The sequence below is a fragment of the Ruditapes philippinarum genome, unplaced genomic scaffold, assembly GCF_026571515.1.
Source record: "Ruditapes philippinarum isolate M1 unplaced genomic scaffold, ASM2657151v2 ctg2455_1_1_1_1, whole genome shotgun sequence".
NCBI classification, from domain to species: domain Eukaryota; kingdom Metazoa; phylum Mollusca; class Bivalvia; order Venerida; family Veneridae; genus Ruditapes; species Ruditapes philippinarum.
The window spans coordinates 31,122-54,220 of NW_026852396.1; the positions used below are offsets into that span (position 1 = coordinate 31,122).

General features: G+C 31.6%; 1 protein-coding gene across 2 annotated transcripts in view; it reads right to left on the reverse strand.

Annotated features, from left to right (window-relative positions):
- Positions 1 to 2,463: 2,463 nt before the first annotated feature.
- LOC132759080 (heavy metal-binding protein HIP-like) overlaps positions 2,464 to 23,099 on the reverse strand; it is a 46,937-nt gene continuing 26,301 nt past the window's right edge. Inside the window, exon 3 of one of the 2 annotated variants that reach the window (XM_060750814.1) lies at positions 2,464 to 3,390. In XM_060750814.1, the coding sequence (XP_060606797.1) occupies positions 2,999 to 3,390 (392 nt within the window). In that variant the 3' untranslated portion in view covers positions 2,464 to 2,998. Of the gene's footprint in view, positions 3,391 to 19,301; positions 22,461 to 23,099 lie in introns of those variants that run through there. The other variant, XM_060750808.1, reaches the window with a different exon arrangement.

The window sequence follows — 23,099 nt, forward strand, 5'->3', positions numbered from 1 at the left end:
TCATTTTCAACATAGTCAGTTTCCTCACAGTAGTTTATATCTTTAAAATAGTCGTAAAGTTGATTTATGTCTGCACCTATTTTATTTTTTTTCTTTCCATTTAATAATTTCCAAAATTTTCGAGGCGATTGTGATTTGAGTTTCTTAAGTTTCTCTACATTAGAGAATACAAATTTTTTATGACTTTCATGCAGCACATTTTTATATTGTTTACTTTGATTTTTTAGATTTATTCTATTTTCGTCGCTTTTCCGTAATTTATAGAGATGTTTGGCAGAATGAAATTTTTTTCTAGCTCTATAGCAATTATTATCAAACCATTGTTTTTGTTTTTTTTTTTCATTATTATAATGATTATGATTATTATCATTATTTTTTAGTGTTTATGTATTTCACACCGAACGTTTCTTCAGAAGATTGTACAAGCAATTCGGAAATTTCCTCAGTTACTTCATTTAACTCATTGCCTATATTATCAAGCGTTTCTATATTCAAAAGCTTTGAGTAGATATCACAAAGCCTATCTTCCTTGATATTAGAACAATAAACATGTGCTTTATCTTGATCAAATATCGTGAATTTATTTAACTTTGGTGTTGATTCATTTAAAGGCTTGTTGCAAAAATCTAATAAAAGTGAGATCGGGCAATGGACATCAGAATACATAGGGCAAAAATCGTGCACAGTCAAACTATCGACAAACTTAAACATATCAGATGTACAAATAAAATAATCAACGCTACTAACATTTTTACAGGTACAATTGCCATTTAAATCACCATTCGTTCTACCATTCAAAATAAACATATCATTTGCATGTAAAAATTCGACAAATCTATAGCCATAATTATTAACACTTCTATCACAATTATTTCTTTGTCGCTTAACAGTAGTGCAATAATTAAACTTTTCAATGTTTTCGTTCAGTTCAAAGTATAGATCATCTAGATTATTGATATGAAAAATATCATAATTCATTTCAACAATATCATTAAGTAATTTTGTTCTGGAGTTCCAATCCCCAAACATACATATACTAGCAGAGTTTTCTGAAAATTTCTCTATTTCATATTGTATTTCTGAAAATGGGTCTGGATTAGAAAAATCTGAGTTTTCTGGTGGCACGTATACTACACCATACAAAGTATTTTCATTTGCAATTATTTTATCGGAAATTTTGAACCATAAAACTAACTTACTGTCACTCTCTAAAATCGTTATATATGGACTTAATGTTTCTCTAACACAAAGAACAATACCACCAGACCTGCGTTTTGCAATTTCTTTTCTGTGCTTAAAAAATAGACGAAACCCATCTAATTCAATTGTATCCAAATTGTCTAACTTTGTTTCTTGTAAGCCTATAATGTCAAATTGCTGAATAAAAGAAATGAATTCAGGGTAAATTTGCTTAGACTTTAACCCGCATACATTTATAGAACAAAATTTTAAGGTTGATGACACATATTTGTCATGTACACGTACACTTTTACCTAATAAGTTACTTTCATGCAAAAAACAATTTTCATGGGGATCACGATTTAAAAGTGGTATTTCTCCATGTCTGTCCTAAATGTTATTATTATGATATGGGTCACTGCATGTCTGGTCGCTTTCTATTCGGTCTATATTTTGAGGTGCGACATGTGTATTCGACGAAATGATCTCATCTTCCATATTTTCACAAAATCGTTTTTGTAATGTATCTTCAAGTGGTGAATTTGCTTTATGTTTGTTCTGTTGTTCATGTTGTCTCAATGGTTCATATGTGTTATGTGTTGGTGTCTCAAACCACTGTCCTCGTGTCGTTACATTACCATTGTTTTGTAAGAAACGTGTTTGTCTGTTGTTATTCTGTCCAATATTTTCTGTTCTGTTCTGTCTCTGTTCATTGTCGTATGTTTGTTGATAGTTGTTGCTAAAGTTTAACCAGCTTCCAGATTCAATATCGTATTTCTGTCCGTTGACCGTCAATTTGTCGTTCTTTAATTGTACTCTGTAGCCACTTTTGCCCTTGTATTTTCTCATCACGGGAAATAACTTTCTTCTTCTTTGTTCTATATCTGGAGGGTAATATTCATTTACGTAAAACGAACCTTTTCTTGCATTCAATTTTATTCCTTTGGAGCGGATATTTTCTCTGTCTTCAAATTTTTGGAATGTTACATGTATGGGCCTCGGTTTTCCTCTAAACATACCTAACCGGTTTGCCTTAACCAAAGAAATGTTATCACAACACACTGTTTTGTCTACATTTATATCTGGGTCATTTTCAATATTTTCCCTAATAAAATTGTTGATGGATTCTATACAGTTTTCCATTTGTGACGGATTTGTTTCTGTGATGCCAGTGAATATTAAATCGTTTTTGAAGGAATTACATCTCTGTTCTGTGACATGATCATACATTTCGGAATTGGATTTTTTAATATTATCAAGATTTCTGCGTAAGTACCCATTAACAAATATTCTTTATGTATCCTACGGTGTTCGATATATGTGCTATTATTCATTAAAGATTACAGTAATACAAAATTCAAATAAAAAAATACAAAAAAAAAAAATATATAAAAACACAAACAACACAGTGCTATTTTTCACGACACTCACATACATAGCCCAAAAACTAAACAAAGCAAACAAAAAAAATCCATTTCCGCCAAAATTATGCTGGTTTCCCACCGTTTTTGTGTAACTATTATTGCTTAATAAAAAAATCACAAAACCGTCTTAAAATGATTTATAGACACAAGATTCTGCGTGAGCCAAGTTTAGATGAAAAGACACACTAAGTCTACTTCCCTCGAACATATACATATAACTATATACAGATTGATGAGCCTTATATAGGCAAAACTTGTTTGATATTTTAATTATCTTTATATTAAGTGATAAATTGCAAGCGAAGCCGTTTTTGTCATATAATTAATATTAATATCCGGTTATGGGAACTTTCCTGGGTATATTTCATACCTAGGTTTGCTGATATATACATTGATTATTTGTTTAAGAGGGATCCAGAAAAGGCATTCCATCCTTTATCATTATAAAACACTGAGTGAGATAATGACAATGGCTGTACCCATACTTCTCCCGTTTTGTTTACCATGGCGATTGTGCTCACAGAACTACAACTATGTTCTCTAGTAACATCAGACGACTGTATACTTTTTGTTAACCATGTACCATTTTGATATATTCCGTAATACACATCATTATTTCCCTGATTACAAACATGGGCTGAGAAGAAATAAAGTCCAGTGTACGGTGCAGTAAATATACCAGTAGAACTGTCGTAACCTTTACCTTGGTTTGTTATGACGGTATTGAAGACGACCCTTGCGGTTGTATTTACTGTAGAAGAAAGATGGGCGCTGAATCCGACAATTTCTGCAGAGAAACAAGATATAAAAATTTTCAATACCGTACGTAAGTTATGCGTTTGCAGCAAATTGACTTTTGTATACAATTATATTACAAAACTATGAACAAATGCTATCAATGATTAAAATTATAATCTGGAAACGTTTAAGAAACCAACCTCACAAAAATAAGAATTGATATACATACAATCGATAGTAAAATAAATATAAGTTTTGGCCAACCTAAAAAGACACTTTGATATCGCGTAAATTTTTGCAAATATTTCTAACTTCAAAATTTAACCCTTATTAATTGTTGAACTCCGCCTGAACCGGTGTCGCGTAATTATCACGCGGTTAGGGATAGTACCGTTAGAATCACACGTATGGTCTTAAATTTACTCCAAAATTATATACCATTTTATTTCAAAATGAATTCCGCCCGCATCTAATGGTATAACTTTTGTGGGAATTCATTAATTTTCAAACACACGGGAGTGTTTTAAAAATCATGTATTGCAGCGATTTGAATTCTATAAATATGACAACCTTCGTTATGAATAATTATATTTATGTTCTGATAAATAATTTTATAAAAAAGTTTAAGCCTTCTTTTTAATATGTTATATTAATTGTGTTTTCACTTAGTGTCCAAGACAGTTTAGATTTTAAATATTGATAATAGCTATGCGTGTGTCGTTATGTTTTGTCAGAGATGTGGATAGACAATAATTGATGTGCCATTTTTTCCTTAATTAGAATAGCATTATCTTAACAAATCGTAGTTATAACATTAAATAATGGTTATCAATAAAACTGTAATCAGATAGAGCTTCTTATACGTATATTATCGAAATGTATAATTTGTATTAGAAATTAGAATAGTGCACGTGTTTGATCATTTTTTGTCAACATGTGTCTTCAGCTGAAAGTTTATGCAAACTTTTTAAAATGCTTTGATGTTAAACAATATCTCGCGGAAAATGTATAAACCGCCAGCGACAGTAAAGCCGTGATAATCGCAAGCATGGTTTTTTTTATATTTAACCAAACATACTAGAATTAATAATATTGTTTTCCAAAATGAATTGTGTCAAGTAATTGTATTTCTTTTTTACATATACTTTTGTTATCCAACACACATGACCATCTTTAAAAAATACATGTAATTGAATGCAGCAGGGAATTGAGAAAAAAAACAAGCGTCTATTAAAAATTTTGTTTTATTCTGTCTTAGATCAATTATACTTGCTCATCTGGAAAAATATTATTTTATGATAAAGAATTGTTTTAAGGTGATTCCGCTTTGTCAGCCATGTTTGTTTTCACAAAGTCTGTCCAAAGTGAAAGTAGGCCAAAATTCATATAACAACAAAGCCAACATTGTTATATGATGAGCCATTTGCAAGTACACTTCCAGTTCTATGTTTTAAAGACTATTTAAATTAAAAATAAAAATGAAAACAATCAGAAAATTTACCTTGAATGGGCTTAATTTCTGAAGACCAAAAACATTCTGTTGCAAAGTTTTATGCACATTTCATGAATGGCAAAATCCTTTTTAAAGTAGAGCCGTGATAATCATACTTTGGGTCTTATACATACACTACAAATAACAGGAAATATACCGAAATGAATTCAACATCTATTGGTATAACTTTTGGGTGAATGCTATGTTTTCCCAAAACGCGGGGATGTATTAGAAATATTATATTTAAATGGAATTTTCACATGAACTTCATTTTCATATTAAGACAACATAAATGTGTGTTTATATTTTTTCTGATTATATTCTAAATCAAAGCACTGCAAATACTGAGGTATATATTGCTTGACACTATTTGTGTCACCAAGACCATGTTGATTTTAATCTACTGACCTCAAAATCAATAGAAATTAAATAAAAGCTTTTTACGTTTAAAATAAACTTTTATTTTTCATTCCAAGCTGTAATCAAACGATATCAGGAAGGATAAATGGTATGGCCAACCTTGTGGACCTCAATGAAGCTAGGTTGGGAGGAGTGTGGGAATCCAAAGATTATTGATTCACCTTTAAAGCATGTCGATTTATCCAACGAGTGCATCAGAAAGGAATAAGTACATAATATGCTATACACCAAAATCAAATGCCCAATATCTTAATTTTTATGTTTACAGTACTATAAAGAAATTAATTAGTTTCTTTTATATAATTTATGAATTCAGTTTATAGTATCTTTTTGCACTGAATTTTATTACAGTCTTTGCTTTTTGTGATACCATACACTGTGCCAGTAATGTTTTCAGTATCTTTGCTCCAAATAGACAAATAAAGTAATTGAAGATCAGGACCTTGAGTTCACATTCTTACTTAGTGGGGGATCTGAACATCACTGCCTTCCCGGTTCACCCTGTCCAACCTCCGGTCCGCCGCTGTCTTGGTACAGACCACCCTGTCTCATGGTCTGCAAGTTCCTAAATTTATGGCCAGTTGGGACTGTTTAATGTCAACAAGAAGAACTCCATATAGTTTTTTGACAATCCATAAATATTTTTACAATCCAATAGGGGAAAATGTCTCCTCTTCATACAAAAAAGGTCAAATTAAGAAGTTGTACTGTGACCATGTCTAACAATGTATTATCAAAAATAAAGTCACATATATAGACAATAATTAAATATTCAATGATATTTGTTTAATATTATTGCTGTTTGCAGATGACATGGTCATCTTAGGTCTTACTCCACAAGACTTACAAAACTCTTTAAACAAACTCTATGAATATTGTAATAAATGGGGTCTTGAGGTTAATGTTCCAAAAACAAAGATAGTTGTGTTCAGAAAAAGAGGCCGATTGAAAAATGGCGAACTTTGGTTTTATGCAAATGAAGAAGTAGAAGTTGTAAACGATTTCAACTATTTAGGTATTACATTAAATTACACTGGGAATTTTACCTTAAATACACAAACCTTGTATGGAAAGGGATTAAAGGCAATGAATGCTCTTGTTTAAAATTTAAAAAGATACAATACTAAACCAAAATTAGCCTTACAAATATTTGATGCTTTTGTTTCATCTATTATTACTTACGGTTGTGAAATATGGGGCTTCACTAAATCAAAGCAACTAGAAACATTACATTTGAAATTTTGTAAAACATTACTTGGTGTGCGCCGCTCTTCTTGCAATGTAGCTATTTATGGGGAATTAGGAAGGTACCCTCTATATATTAATAGATATATACGTATTGTTAAATATTGCTATAAAATATGTAACAGCGAAAATTTGATAATAAAAACTATCGTTGACAGTTCCATTGCTGATGCTGAAATGAATAAGCCAAATTGGTTTTATAATGTTAAATGTATGTTAGCCAGATATGGATTTTTAGAGATATGGTACAATTTTCGTAACATCAATATTGCTAATTTCATTTCAACATTTAAGCAGAGACTGATTGATGAATTTGTGCAGGATTGTAAAGGAGTTATGGAGAGAAGTAGTTCTCTATTAGTTTATAAAAATATTAAAGATTCGTTTGCTTTTGAACCATATTTAGATAAAATTACTTCAAGAAACCTTAGGACAGCTTTTACAAAAATACGTATTTCAGCCCATAGTCTCCGTATCCAAACTGGAAGGTTCGCAAATAATCAAATAGATAGAGATCAACGTTATTGTCAAATCTGTAACTTAAACGTAATCGAAGATGAATACCATTTTGTTTTTGTTTGTCCACAATACAATGTAATTCGTCAGAAATATATAAAGAAATTTTACAGACAAAAACCAAGTATGTTTAAATTTGTAAACCTTTTAAATAGTCAAAATTATTCAGAACTACTTACGTTTAGCAAATATATTTTTGAGGCTTTTAAAATTAGAAATCAAATTCTTTCAAATGTGCCAATGTAACTTCTTGAAGTATGGTAAATCATTTACAATAATATTATATGCACATTTTAATGATTCACCTTTTGAACTGTTTAGGTATTATGTTATAGTTCCTATTTTTCATTTTAAGTATCTGTTGAATTCAAACATTATCACATAATGCAAGTACATGTGTTTTTTCCTTGTTCTTTAACATGCAATTACATGTTGCTTTTTTTGATTTCATTATATAATGTATGCATGTTGTTTCTTAAGAAAATATTAGTTCATCCATTATTGTGTTATATATAATAATTTCATTCATTTTTCATCCTATATGTATCGTTCAATATTATATTATATGTATTATTCATTGTTAAACACTAGAAACTGTACAGTTTATGTGTAATAAAATCTGTTCTGTTCTGTTCTGTTCAATAATATTGACTTAAAACATTATGAAACATTAATATATGCAGGAAATATTGATCAAAAGTTTCATGACGCTGGGTCAAATACTTCTTGAGCTACGTGCGACACAAGTTGAAAATTGCATATTTTTACTAAGTAAAGGGCAATAATTTATAGATACAAAATAAATCCACACGAAAATACACAAGGGCACAACTACACATGCTTATTAACATTTCTGTAAAGTTTCATGTTCCAAGGTCAAATACCTTTTGAGCTACGTGCGACACAAGCTGAAAATTGAATAAGTTTACTAACCCAAGGGCAATTACTCAAATAAAACAGAAAGAAATCTACAAGTGAAACACTAGGTGCACAACTTCACATGCTGAGCAACATTCCTGTAACGAATCATCACTTTAGGTCAAATACTTTTTGAGCTACATGCGACACAAAATAAGAACCTACGGATTGACCGACGACAATGGTAAATCTAAATGCCCTGCCCCCTATAGTGGGGGCCAAAAAATGTCGATACCTATTTTTTGAATGCAATGGTATACAGATTAAACGTGCGTAGTTGAAAAATCTGAGTTGGTATCACTCGTCTTTAAAGTTGCATTATGCCTATCCAAGTATATACAGTGTATGAAAATCAATATATTAACTTAATTTTTACCTTAGTTCCTTTCAATTTATGAAATTACTTCAAATGAAAGATAAAATACTCTAGTTTGAAATTTCTGTATTATATATCGGAATTTACCAGTAAGTTCAATTTACAAAAAGACAGTCTTTCTATATTTCAAGCAATTTTTAATTTATCCTTAACATTATCCAATATTTACTATTGGTCAATCACAATAATAGCAGACAATTGTTAACTCGACTAAACGATAAGGATAAGTAGTCTACCCTAGTCACCCCTGAGCGTCGGCGTAACCATTTATGTTTAGGTTTTTGTACCACCTCACATATTTTCAATTTTCAAAGGCATATAACTTTGGTAAAAATTTCCCTATTGGGAAATAGCAAGTTACCTTATTAATAAAAACACATTTTTTTTACTTCAAATGATTGTGTTTGTAAATTTTGGTAAATAATATAGTGCAGATTAAAATTATCTCACTACTAGTATTTTAAGAATTCCTCACTATGTTGAATGTTTGGGGAATAGTCCCCCATAAATTTCAAAATCATTAAATTGACTATGGACATCTTTTGATTTAGGAGGATGATTTCAAATGGAATTGTAAAATAATTTGTATAATTGGCAAATAAATAATTACAAATGATGGGAATAATTTGATTTTCAAGCAGACCTGGAAGAGGACATAAACATATGTTTTCGAGTTTCTACACTGGAACTGTTGTAGTAACCCTTGATGTTACTGTGAAGTCACATAAAATGATTTTGGTTTCTTGGGCATAAAATGCCATGGTTTTGTCTATTTGTAAAAAGAAATTTTCGTGTTGTTTTTTTTAATCTATGGAATATCTGTTTTTGCAAATCAAAGTGAAATGCACACAATGTTGTGCAAAGTAATCTTACAGCAGACGAAACATAATTTCATTCGATCATATTTTATGATTTTCCAAGAAAAATCATGAAATTTATTGATTATAATGATTTTGCAGTAATTTCTCTTCAATCTGAATAATAAATGATTTCCAAACAACACAATCTTTAATTTCAAGTATGAATTTTTTATTATTAAAATGTAAAGCATTGAACATTTTAAAGTAGCTCCTTTGAGGTCCAAAACCCTAAAAACATAAAATTTGAAAATTTTACCTAGATCAACTTAGGCACTTATAATGGAAATATATGTAGAAATATACTAAGTCTAATACAGATGATTTATATAAGAGCAATGTTTAGACCGATTTGAGTCTTATTTTTTTCTTTTTAGTTAGTAAATAAATTTTGCGCAATAAAAGTGATAACTATGGCAAAGGGTAGTGAGTTTTTTTAAATGTTCTGAAATTTTTTACATAGTATTTGTATTGACCTAAATCAAATGGTAAAAACGTCTTGAAAAAAGGTTCTGACCCAGTCATGTCAAAGAATACCCCAGTTGAGTCACCTTAATAAGCACTGTCATCTTACTAATAGAATAAATATTTTAATAGAATACCTTTAATTGTCGATATTTCTTTTCTAAGTTCGTTCAGTTCCGTTTCTTGTGTTCTGTTTACTGTGTTGATTTCTGAAGATGTTTTGTTGATTTCTTTTCTAAGCTTTTCAAGTTCATTTTCTTGGGTATCATTCGCTTCCTTGAGAACTGCTTGAGTGTCATTTATCTGATCAATGCGATCATCGTGCTGGATTCTCAAGTTGTTAAATTCTGTTCGAAGTTGACGCAGACGTACCATTATAGCATTCAAATCGTTTTCTCTACAATTATCATTGTTTGCAAGCAACACATTCAAGTTACCAATGATAACGAGTGTAGAGAGAAGAAATTTCATTTTTTCAATAAAATTTGATATTAAAATGTCCGCATATAATCAACAACAACAACGTCCTTTATAAACTATTAATACGTTGGAGTTATAATTTGTCTCTGTTTACCAGTCTGAAACTTTTTAATTAAATAAAGATATATTGTGTCTACGGTACAGGTAATCAGTTTTTCCTTGTATCTCTACACTATCATTACCATACACCTTCTAAAGAGAGCCCACATTATACTATATTAAGTTTTATCAGGAGATAATATTACTGCTCTGTATGCAACCATCTCGTATGAGATAGAGAGATAAGATGTAAAGAAGCTTTACAGCTAGCTTCAGGGAAGTTTGGCGGTAAAATTAAAGTGCCTGCCCGTGACTGAAATTATGTTGGAGGGGGGGGGGGTTAGAGAATGGTTAGAGATAAGGTTTATTAATTAATGGAATGGTGCAGCAATGGTACTTAAACTAGGGTAATAGATATAATTATGCTTCTTTTATTAATTGGGTACAGATGTGATTCGAGAATTAGAGGTGTTAAAGATAAGGATCTTTAATTAATTGGGTGCGGATATGGTTCATGAATTAAAGAAGTGAAAGATAAAATAATGGTTCTTTAATTAACGGGGTACTGGAATGGTCCAAGCATTAGAGAAATTAAAGATTTGGTTTTTTGATTAATAGGGTACATGTAGGGTTCTAGAATCAGAGGAGTTAAAGATATAATACTTGAATTAATGAGGTACAAGAACGGTTCTTGAACTAGAGGTGCTAAAGATATGGTTCTACAATGAATTTAGTACATATATGGTTCAAGAATTAAGAAGTTAAAGATATAGTACTTTAATTTATGAAAACAAGAATTGTTTCTGAATAAGAGAGGTTCAAAATATCGATCTTTAACCAATAGAGCACAGGTAGGGTTTTTGAATTAGAGGGGTTACAGTACAAACGTTGTTGCGATCAGGAAGTTATAAATGTTATATAATATGACACTGCTATTCATTTTTACAATGAATGATAGAAATTGAGGAAAATTTGAAATAGAATTTAAAGAAAACATAATAAATATATGTCACAGTGTATTAAGTTCCTGCTTTCAAATCCTGTATTCATATTTTTAAAAATGATACTTGATATTGAAATTTTGCATTGCAGAAAAACATGATTTATCCTCGGGTGGCCATGATTCGTCACCCTAGGCATTTTACAGTGCTACTTTTCTATTTCTTTTTCTAATGATCCAGGCGTGCTATGTTGAAGACATTTGGTAGATGCATTAAATTTACTATGATGTTAAAAATATCCAACTGTTTTTTCCCTTAACAACAATTTGTTGAGACTTTCTGACATACACAGGAACGGTATTGTCATTAGGACATGGACGAATTTAGGGTACCCGACGACACAGTTAAAAATATAAAGATGAAAGAAGGTAAACTTCTTTTATCTAACAACGGCTAGTACTTTGTTTTTCATTATAATTTCGAAATTAATATACGAACAGTAAAAAAATTAGTTCAGTATTTGAAAACAACAGGAATCATAGAAGTCCTTAAAAAGCAATCGAGCTTAAAACCAAAGCTTATTTTTGTTGTGTTTTTGACTTGCGCTGTATAATATTTTTGCAAAATATCTTTATGTTTAATGCCAAAACAATTTTAGAATTCTTTTAGTTCGTATACTCTGATTTTGTCCCGCCACTAGGAATAATTCATTATCATCTCTATAACTAAGTGGTGCGGGAGCAAATCCAATATCTGCTTTCGATATAACGCACTGGACTTTCTCGCGTCGTTGTTCAGTTGATGTAACCTCTCGTGTCCAGTAACAAAGATTTAGCCGAGTCTATCAATAAAACAATCCATCGGTCCTTTTATTTCCTTGTATGCGAATATAACATACCTGTCCGGCTTGAAACGATATGTACACTGTAAGCTTTCCACGGTAATATATAATAAGATTCATATGACCTGTAATTGCAATTTGATCTGGGTTCAAAAATAAACTTTCTCCATGAACACTATTTTGAATGTCATCTCGAGAATTCATGAGATGCATTTGCTTCTGATGTCCTGATATTTATAGCAATGGCCAGACCACCAAACCTGTTACTCGAAATAAGTATTTACCTACATAGTTTGAAGTATTTCAAGTATTTCTAAATCATTTCTTCAAGTTATAATTTGTCAAATTCGATTTGATGCTGGGAACATCAAATACTTGAGGGTTGAAGCGCATTTGAGCTTTTGCTTGAAATTTCAAGTGTTTGGTAAACAGTTTGAATTTTCATTTGCCTGATCAACAACTAATGAGTCTCCATTTGGTAACAAAGTCATACTGGTTATTACAATCACACTTTAATCGTCTAGATCTTTTACGCTGATCGATCGCTCTGAGATTGCTCGTCGCCTTTTTAATTTTATCACTTTTGGCTTTCATTTGTGAGTGATAAACTTGTTTCATCTTATGGGGCTCATTCCACTGATTTTGGTCCTTAAGCCGGGTAAGACCCCATGAATTATCTAACGTTTATTTTCATAAAATATTATCTGTATAATTGTTTAATTCCATGTTTAGTGAGCCGCGTGTAAAAAAAGATTGTAAATCGTTATTCTTTTCATTTCCAAAATGGTATACTTTCAAAGTAATGTCGAATTTTACGAAAATTAAATTCTTATCTTCAATATCATTCCAGAAGAGTAGAATAGACAGTCTTGATATCATCAAACAAAGTGTAGAAAAAAAATATTATATTATTTTAAGAAACGTAAAATGTAATTTATCTTTATCATCTATGTATACAGTGTTTGTAATAGATAAATAAAACTTTCAAAATAACAATGGTAATTTCTATCAGGTTAAATCATCATTTTTGTATCCGTGGAAACTGTTTTACACATTGCTGCATACTCAAAATATCTTTTTTTAATTTATATATATGTTTTTATAACATTTCTACAACATTAAAAATTTCGGCAGGCAAGCCGCTGGGCCGCGCCAGGCCGCAAACTTCACAAAAATGATAAAATAAAAAAGTTTTCTCAAAGTGATTTTTCTTTAAATAACAATAATTGTTTTAAGAATTTCATTAAATGCCCATTTCTTGATTATATAGATGTTTTACAACATTCAAATTTTAGGACGCCAACTTCATGCCGTTGACCGCTATGCCGCTATGCCACCAACTTCACACCGCTAGGCCGTCGACTTCACGCTGCCAGACCGCTGGACCGTAAGGCGGCCAACTTTACGTCGTAAGACCGCTAGGCCGCTAGGCTGCCAACTTCACACATACTCAGAGGACTTCAATCCTTAGATAGTCAAGGACTGTTTTGGAAGTTTATTTATTCTATTTCTAAGTTATATACATCCAACCACTACCTATGAATTTTACCACGTGACACTTTAATATATTTAATACATATCTGTATTAAGGAGGCAGATTCCTGGTTTAACACATGTTCCCCGACGGTTGGGGTTATGCATTTCCTTTCAAACCCAATAGCTTATTACTTTTAAAAGCATGAAAGTTGCGATTTGTAAAATTTACAGGGAAGAACTGAATATAAGAATCTTATAAGGTCATCTTAAAATTACAAAATGAAATCTGAAAAACTCACTGGTCATTCCAAAATAAAATGTAAAGGATAGTTTTGGCCATTCTTAAATACAATTTTAACGATTGTTCAAAGATAAAGATAGATCTTGCCATAATGAAACTAAATGTAAAGGTTAATACTAAACTAAATTGTACAGGTTAGGTCTTTAACTTTCAAGTTAAATTCCTCAGATAATTCAGTTGCTTTGAACCATACATGCTCCAAGAAAACGTTTTATACTGCGTTAAGATCTCATCCCATTTTCTAGTAAACAGTTCATTTTACATAAAATCTTATTGAGTTTATTTTATACAAGTATGAATGAGTAATATATTTGTTCAAAAGAACGAAACTTCATTTAAAATTATACTTTGCACATGAAAATACCGAAAAGACATACCAAAAATCCGGACTTATAAGGTACCCTTAGTTTATGATGTTCAATAAGTTGTAATCAGTTGTTTTGGTTGTTGAGTTAAATATGTTTGGTGAGAAATATTTGGTTGAAATTGGTTGAATGTTTGGAGTGATTTTGTCTTGTGAAGATGATATTAGTTGATGATTTGTTTTTGAAAATATCTGTAAATATTTGGTGCTTTAATTTGCTTTTCTGATGCTGGTTAGATTTTGTGAAGTAAACTTTGCTGGTTGGATGTTTGTGGTTTATAGTGTATCTTAGAGTTGTAAAAATATTCATTTTTGTGTTCTTCATTTTGGGGTGATTTTATTGTTTTGTTTGATATCATTAGCTGTTCAGAGCGTGGGCTCGCCAGGTGTCTAGTATTGTTTCGTATAAAAGACGTTTACGTGAAACGATACTTCGTATAAGTGGCTGATAAATGATGTGTGTTTGTTTTGGGTGTAAATAATTATCAGAGTTCTTTGTTTGGGGTGTACATAATAATCAGAGTTTGTTGTTTAAAGGTATATATGGATTTTAGATAGAAAAAGATAAAATACCATCTTTACCTTTGATGAATATACATTAGCCACCTTTACAAATGCCACTTTCTTTCTTTTGCCACTTTCTTTTTGTCACTTTCATTTGCCACTTTCTTATGCAACATTTTTCATTTGCCACTTTCTTTTACCACTTCCTTACATTTGTCAATTTCTTTTTACACTTTATTTCGTTTACCACTTTTTACCCACTTTACTTTCATTTGCCACTTTCTTTTATTTGCTACTTTCATTTGCCTATTGCATATACATACTTTCATAACTCATGAATGTTCGTATGCTTTTTTCAGCAGTAATGATATGTGTACTCTTTCATCAGTTAGATTCATCTGTAATGGAAATTGGTTCCCCCCCCATTTCCTTTTCCATTTTCCTATCCTAATAAACGTCAGTGTAAATGTATTAGGTTTTTATTACATCTTTTCTATATTGGAAAAAATAATTTTATTCTTAAACCTATAGCATCAACTTTTACGCGTGGACGGACATGACGTATCTTTTGCATGCCGTTGATTTTCATTTCTGATGAAGACGAATTAAAGTCAAAACTAGTAGAATGTTTTGTCTTGATTTATTTTTATATCATTAACTCCCTCATTTCTTTGAAATACCTGTATGCCATTATCAACTATTATAAAAAATCGTTTTCCCCCCTTATTTGTTAGGGCTGTATACGCACCATCTTAATATGCTTTTAATTTTGTTATCTTGATTTACTTATTACTAAGTATGACATATTCATTTATTCTGAATATTACTAAGTATGACATAAGCCTCTGTTCTGAATATTGCTAATTATGACATTATCATCTGTTATGAATATCTCTAAGTATGAAATTATCATCTGATATAATTATTACAAAGTATGACATAACATTTGTTCTGAATATTACTTAGTATGACATTACAATTTGTTCTGAATATTACTAAGTATGATATAATCATCTATTCTGAATATTACTAAGTATGACATAATCATCTGTCATGAATATCTCTAAGTATGAAATCATCATCTGATATAATTATTTCAAAGTATGACCTTACAATTTGTTCTGAATATTACTAAGTATGACATTACAATTTGTTCTGAATATTACTAAGTATGACATTACAATTTGTACTAAATATTACTAAGTTTGACATTATCATCTGTTATAATTATTACTAACTATGACATTATTATTTGTTCTGAATATTACTAAGCATGATGTTATCATCTGATATTAAAATTATTAAGTATGGTATTGTCAATTGTTATGAATATTACTAAGTATAACATTATCACCTGTTATAGAAATTACTAAGTATGATATCATTTGTCATGAATATTACTAAGTATGACATTATCATCTGTTATCATGTATACGTATATATATATATAATACGTTTATCTTTTATTTTTCAGGCGGGCGTTTTACTCATCTTGTGTCGGAGTAAACAAGTATCATACGAGACCTATTAGCATTATCTCGAAGCAACTGCACCTGAAAATGGTCAACACAGTTTATCCTTAACCACGGGGACTATATCACGATACTTTTTTATGATTTTCGTAGAAAAAACCAATAACAATACAACAGATGGTCCAAAGCTTTCTTAATTTATAACGTTAACAATAAAGTGTTTAACATTTTTTTCCAAGGAAATATTTTATGTATGGATTCCTCGCTAGAATGAGCAGGCTCTAAATTTTATTCCATAAAGATATATATTGAAATATTTCACAATTTGTGAAAGAACATAAAATGTGGACCGTCTTTAGTATTTGTTTTCCTGCCCACGCAGATCACAAAAAAAATCACGTGGTATAGTCATACAATACTGGTCATCGACGGATAGGAAATAGTAATTTGCTATATTAATATAATTTTAAAGTGACAATAAAATCATCATTCGAAATATATATATGCCACATCAGAACAACTTCCTGTGAACAACATTCAATCATTCACCGTTTTCCTCATTTAAAGCGCGACCTGTAAAGTGTTGAAGTTTCAATTTTGCTAAATGTACAACGTAATTTCCCTACACAAAATGTAAACAAACACTCTGTAAAATGTAAATGTAACATCCTTTCCTTTATAGGTAGACTTCACAGAGTCAGTAGCCTGTAGAATTTGAAATAAAGTGTACAACGGGCTGACTGATTGGGCTGTTCTCATTGAAAAGTCTCCCGTTACAACTTCAAATTGCTATAAAACTATAGAAACTTCTTCAATACTAATCAAACTTGGCACAAATGTTGACTGGACTATTGTATTTGTAACAACATGCACAGTCTTAAATTTGCTGTTACCATCGCAACGAGAAGTAATCTCATAATTGCCAAAAATCACAATTTTGCGTTGATTTATTCAATCAAAATTGATTTCAAAGTGCTGCAACTTCTAAATGGATTCAGAAAGAGTCAAAGGCTTTTCAGCGTTGGTTACACGTTACCTTATGATCGACCTGGTGTTATTTTAGCCTCTCACAAGTCCAAAATTTTCTTGGCGATGAGGGGGACTACAGTCTCCCTTCAACACCCTCAAACAGAAGGGGGCATGTCCCCTTCTGGCAATCCCCTGATGCACCTTTTTGAGGAGGGGGGGGGGGGGGTCGGCGCCGAAAAAGTGCTCACTTTTTTATCAACATTTCTCAAACGAAAACATGTGTTTGGGGCCAAAACAGGACATTTTTCACTATTTGAGGCCTAAAAGACGGGAAGTGTGTGTGTGTGTATGGGGGGGGGGGGGGGGGTCGAAAGTGTGTTGTTTCGCGTATATATGAGGTAAAGGTTTAACAAAAAAATGATGAAAAAAACCTGAAATTACCAAAAATCGCATTTTTTCCATGTTTAAACATGGCCTGACATATAATTTTGAAAAAAAAAATGTTGTTTTGTAGAATTTTTTTCATTAACCAATTACTGCATGAGCACTTGAAAAATGGCTGTTTTCATCGAAAAGTCTCCCGTTACAAGTTCAAATTGCTATAAAACTATAAAAACTTCTTCAATACTAACCAAACTTGGCACAAATGTTAACTGGACAATTGCCTTTGTAACAACGTGCTCAGTCTTAAATTTCCTGTTACCATGGCAACGAGGGGACATCTCACAATTACCAAAAATCACTATTTTGCGTTGATTTTTTCCATCAAAATTGATTTCAAAAAGCTGCAACTTCTAATTGGATTCAGAAAGAGACAAAGGCTTTTCAGCGTTGGTTACACGTTACCTTATGATCGACCTGGGGTCATTTTTAGCCTCTCACAAGTCCAAAATTGTCTTGGCGATGAGGGGGACTACCGCCCCCTTCAAATCCCCACCAACAAAATGGGGCACATCCTTAACATAATGATGAAAATACCTGAAATTACCCAAAATCGCGTTTTTCCATGTTAAAACATGGCCTAACATATATAATTTTGAAAAAAATGTTGTTTTGTAGAATGTTTTATTTTGTTCATTTACCCAATACTGCATGAGCACTTTGTGAAAAATGGCTGTTTTCATTGAAAAGTCTCCCGTTACAAGTTCAAATTGATATAAAACTATGAAAACTTCTTCAATCAATACTAATCAAACTTGGCACAAATGTTAACTGGGCAACTGTATTTGTAACAACATGCTCAGTCTGAAATTTCCTGTTACCATGGCAACGAGGGGACATCCACAATTACCAAACATCACTATTTTGCGTTGATTTTTTTCCATCAAAATTGATTTCAAAGTGCTGTAACTTCTAAATGGATTCAGAAAGAGTCAAAGGCTTTTCAGCGTCGGTTACACGTTACCTTATGATCGACCTGGTGTCATTTCAGCCTCTCACAAGTCCAAAATTTTCTGCACGATGACGGGGACTACCGTCTCCCTTTAACACCCCGAAGCAGAAGGGGGCATGTCCCCTTCTGGCAATCCCCTGATGCACCTTTTGGAGGGGCGTCGGCGCCGAAAAAGTGCTCACTTTTTTATCAACATTTCCCAAACAAACGAAAACATGTGTTTGGGGCCCAAACAGGACATTTTTCACTATTTTAGGCCTAAAAGAGGGAGGGGGTCGAAGGCGCGTTGTTTCGCGTATATATGAGGTAAAGGGTTAAATACATGTATTTAATATACTATTTTGCCATGCTTACCGAATAATGGTATTATAGTCAAGTTTAATTACGCAAATGGTTTGCCCGGTTAATGTGCGGCCTCATAAGTGACATTTTTTTTTATTTTCTACATTTTCAATGCCAATTGCAAATGTAAATTTTATTTGGCTGAGTGGTTATGATCGATACCTTCACTTGGCTCTAACTGCTGCAGGTTAACAACCTAGTGTGAGAAATGTATCTAATTATAAATTACCATGAAGGTGAGTTGTTCTCCTTGGATGTCTGTGGGCCCTTTAATTTCTAAGGAAGGAGGTTTAATAAGATCTTTTTTCCCCAACGGGAAAAGGGGTTTTGGGAAGTCCCCCCATTAAACCAGAGTGTCCCAAATAAATAAATGAAAAAAAAAAAACAAAACCTGTTTTTTACAAAAAAACCCTGTTATTATATAGTAAAAATGTTGAAATGTTTCCCCCAGTTTTTAAAAATTAAAAACTTTTAAAAGTTTATTAACAATAAAAGGCATGAAACATTCCTTCACACAATTGTTAGTAAATGATCAATCATATACATGTAATATGTTTATATAATATCATGAAATCAATATTTTTTTAAAATGATAACACTTGTTAAAGATATACTATGCTCATCCTTAAGTAAAATATTTTAATCACAGAAATTAATTGAAATCTATGAAATTCTTACTAAATATATCTTATTTGGAATAAATGTGTCTTATTTGAATAAAAGAAAGAATAAACTATGTATGGAGAGCTGTTCCCTATTACAGGTCTTTTCTTAAAAAATGACACTATTATATATTCATATAATTATGAAGACCATTCAAAGTGTGCAGAGTTTTACAAATAAGATATCTACTTTGTTGGAAATCAAAACAAGTACATATTCTATTTACAAGGAGACTGTGTAGCAATTGTCAATATTTTCTGATATAAAATAAGAGCAAAGTATATCTTTAGTTATCACACGTTTCATCTGCAAAATATAAAATGACGCGAAAGTAGAAAACTTTCTTTATGTTATATGTATATTAATTATATATAAAGCAGCGAAAGTTTAATCAACGAGAAATAAACCTATATCCCTTACTGTACACAATCTACTGTGACTGATGAAGTTTTTTTGAATTTCTAGTTTTGAAACGTATTAGGTTCACTGCGGCATACCGTACCCCGGATATTGCTCGATATTATGAGGACTTTCATCCCATTTCGCGACTTTCACTCCTGCTCATGAAAGAACTCAATCAAACAGTCAGCAAAATTCTGTGTTCATAAAGTTTTCGTTGCTATCGAAGGATTAACCTGTTCATAATGTATCAGTAATTATTACATATATTACTATAAATAGTAACAAAATTGCACTGAAAGTGCATTAATGCTGCCTCAAGAATGTCAATATTAGACGGTTTTGCCAAGAGTGTCAATATCTGATATCAACCCATTTCATTTATCCCAAAAATCCATATTAAGGTAACTTTCTGCATTCTAGCAACGGCAGACAGTCTGTACGTGAAATTTGTTAGTCATTAGCAATTAGTTATGATTGTTGAGCGTATACATCTCAAACCGAATAATGCATTCTGATAAGATTATGCAGCAAATGCAATAAAAGGTTATGTTCCTGATGACGATACCGGCATACTTGGACGGCATTAGCCCTCGAGCTACAATTTTATTAAGTGTTTAATTTTGTTTCTTATGACACACTTGCCCTGTAAAAACGTATAATTAATGTCATCTAAATATTTTTTGTATCTTCTTTTTGGAGATGTCTTTCTCTGATCACATTTTCTTGAGACATGTATTTAAAGATTTTTATCGTCAATTTTGATGGTTCGTCCCATCTCCCGACCCTGCTGTCGACTATAAACACATGCTTTAATGCCATCTGCATTAACACGCTTCAAAATTATTTCATACATACTGTTTGATTTTCAATCAAATGGGAAATTAAATCTCTGTATTCGTCCTTAGAAAAAGAACAGCAATAACACTGAAAATGCATTGTTGAATCTAAAATATTTGAATAAATATCATAAACAGTGCATTACCAGCAAAATAAAATGAAATTGATAATCAGACGTAGAAAATAGACAATATATAACATCGATTTTCCATTCTAATTTGCTCATTCTTTTTGCAATACACAGTACACTAAAGTTGGGCTATTTTGCAATACTCTGTACACTTAAAAGCAATACTCGGTACACTTTCTTGAATCTTTCTTTTTTGACCTGTATCGTTTTGTACTTTCACACTTTTGCCTGGAATTTGAACCAAGCATACTTGGATTATGATTTTAAAAAATGCTCGATTCAATTTTTTTATCTTGGTAAGGTAATAATTTCTAATGATTCTACAATATCGCGGTCAGTATTTTCTAGTGAGCAGCCGATCGTTTAAGGGTAGTTTAATCAATTTTACAAATACCTGCAATACTTTGATGTCTTTTAGAGCTACAAAAATACGTCTAGATATATAAAACCCGTGGAGATAAATGAAATAGCCGTTTGTTTTGAAAATATCGTCGCTGAACTTGCCTTCGTTCCCCGTTTAAAGTCGCGAAATGGGATGAAAGTCCTCATAATATCGAGCAATATCCGGGGTACGGTATACCGCAGTGAGGTTATTGACAGGGTATTTCATTAAATATAATCGTGGCGTTCTGGATGCCATATTTACTGACTCACCGAGGTTGTAAACATATACACCAAAATGATAGCTTTAAACTTGAGTTATTTTCGTACGCTCAACCGTTGAATGCTTGGCGTTATTTTCTTTCCTTGCTTCTGTTGAATAAATCGATATACTCGTATGTCCTATTATGCATTAGAAATTTATACAAACTTAAAAGAAAAAAGAAAAAGTATAAAGAAAAACAGAGTGCTATTTTCACACGACACTCGCCTACAAAGCACAAACAAAACAAAGCGAACAAACAAAAAAATACAATCTCCAGTTCCACGAACAATATGCTGGTTTCCAACGGTTTTTTGTGCAGCTTAATAAAAAATTACTAAACCGCCTTAAAATGATTCGTTGACACAAGATTCTGTGTGAGTCATGTTTAGATCCACGGGTTTCTTAAGAAAACACATTAAATGTATTTCCCTCAAATATATACATATAACTATATAACGAATGACGAGCCTTTTCTAGGCAAGACTTGTTTAGTATTTTAATTATCTTTATATTAAGTGATAAATTGCAAGCGAATCCGTTTTTGTCATATAATTAATATAAATATCCGGTTATGGGAACTTTCCTGGGTATATTTTATACCTTGTTTTGCTAATATATACATGTAGTTATTTGTTTAAAAGATATCCAGAAAATGTATTCGATCTGATAACATCAGTAAAAAACAGTGAGGTTTCTTCTATCTGTACCCACACTTGTTCATCTTTGTTTACTATGGCGATTGTGCTAACAGAACTACAGCTATAAACATAATTATCATACTGTGAACTCCTTGTTAACTGTGAACCATCTTGATATATTGCGTATGACACATAGCTCCCTGTCCCACTACAAACATGGACTGAGAAGAAATAAAGTCCAGTGTACGGTGCAGTAAATATCCCGGTAGAATTGTCGTAACCTTCTCCTTTGTTTATCATGACGATCTCGAAAACGACCTTGTCTCCTTGGCTTACCGTTTTTGTAGAAGAAAGACGGGCGTTGAATCCAACAATTGGTAGAAGGGACTTGTCTGCAGATAAAAAAGATTAAAAAGTCAAATCGTACGTAAGTTTTTTGGTCTGAAGCTAATTGACTTTTGTATAGAATCATCTTACAAACTACAAATAAATACTATCAATGACTATTAATCATAATCTGAAAACGCTTGAGAAACCAACCTCACAAAAATAAGAATTGATATACATGCAATCTAGAGGAAAATAAATATAAGTTTTATCCTTCCTAACAAGACACTTTGAGTTCGCGTAAACTTTTGCAAATATAACTGACTTCAAAATTTTACCCTTATTAATTGTTGAACTCCACCTGAACCAGTGCTAGAAGGCGTGGACGGTGGTTTGAAATTTTTAGTACCGTCCACGAACAGGCACGAATCGAGGCAGCAACAACTTTATTTTGTCGTTTTGAACTTTTATTAGGCATTCTTTATTCCTCACCATTTAATTCTTCAGGTTATTATAATTATAACGAATTCATATTTACATGTGCAAGTATAGCAATTATAATAACTAAATTGTTAGCATTACGTTCATAGAGATTGAAATAGTTTGTTTGTGATTTTATACTTAAGATGGATATTTCAAGCATAATGTCACTTGCTGCTTTTATAAAAATACGAGTTATTTAAGATGGATATTTCAAGCAAAAT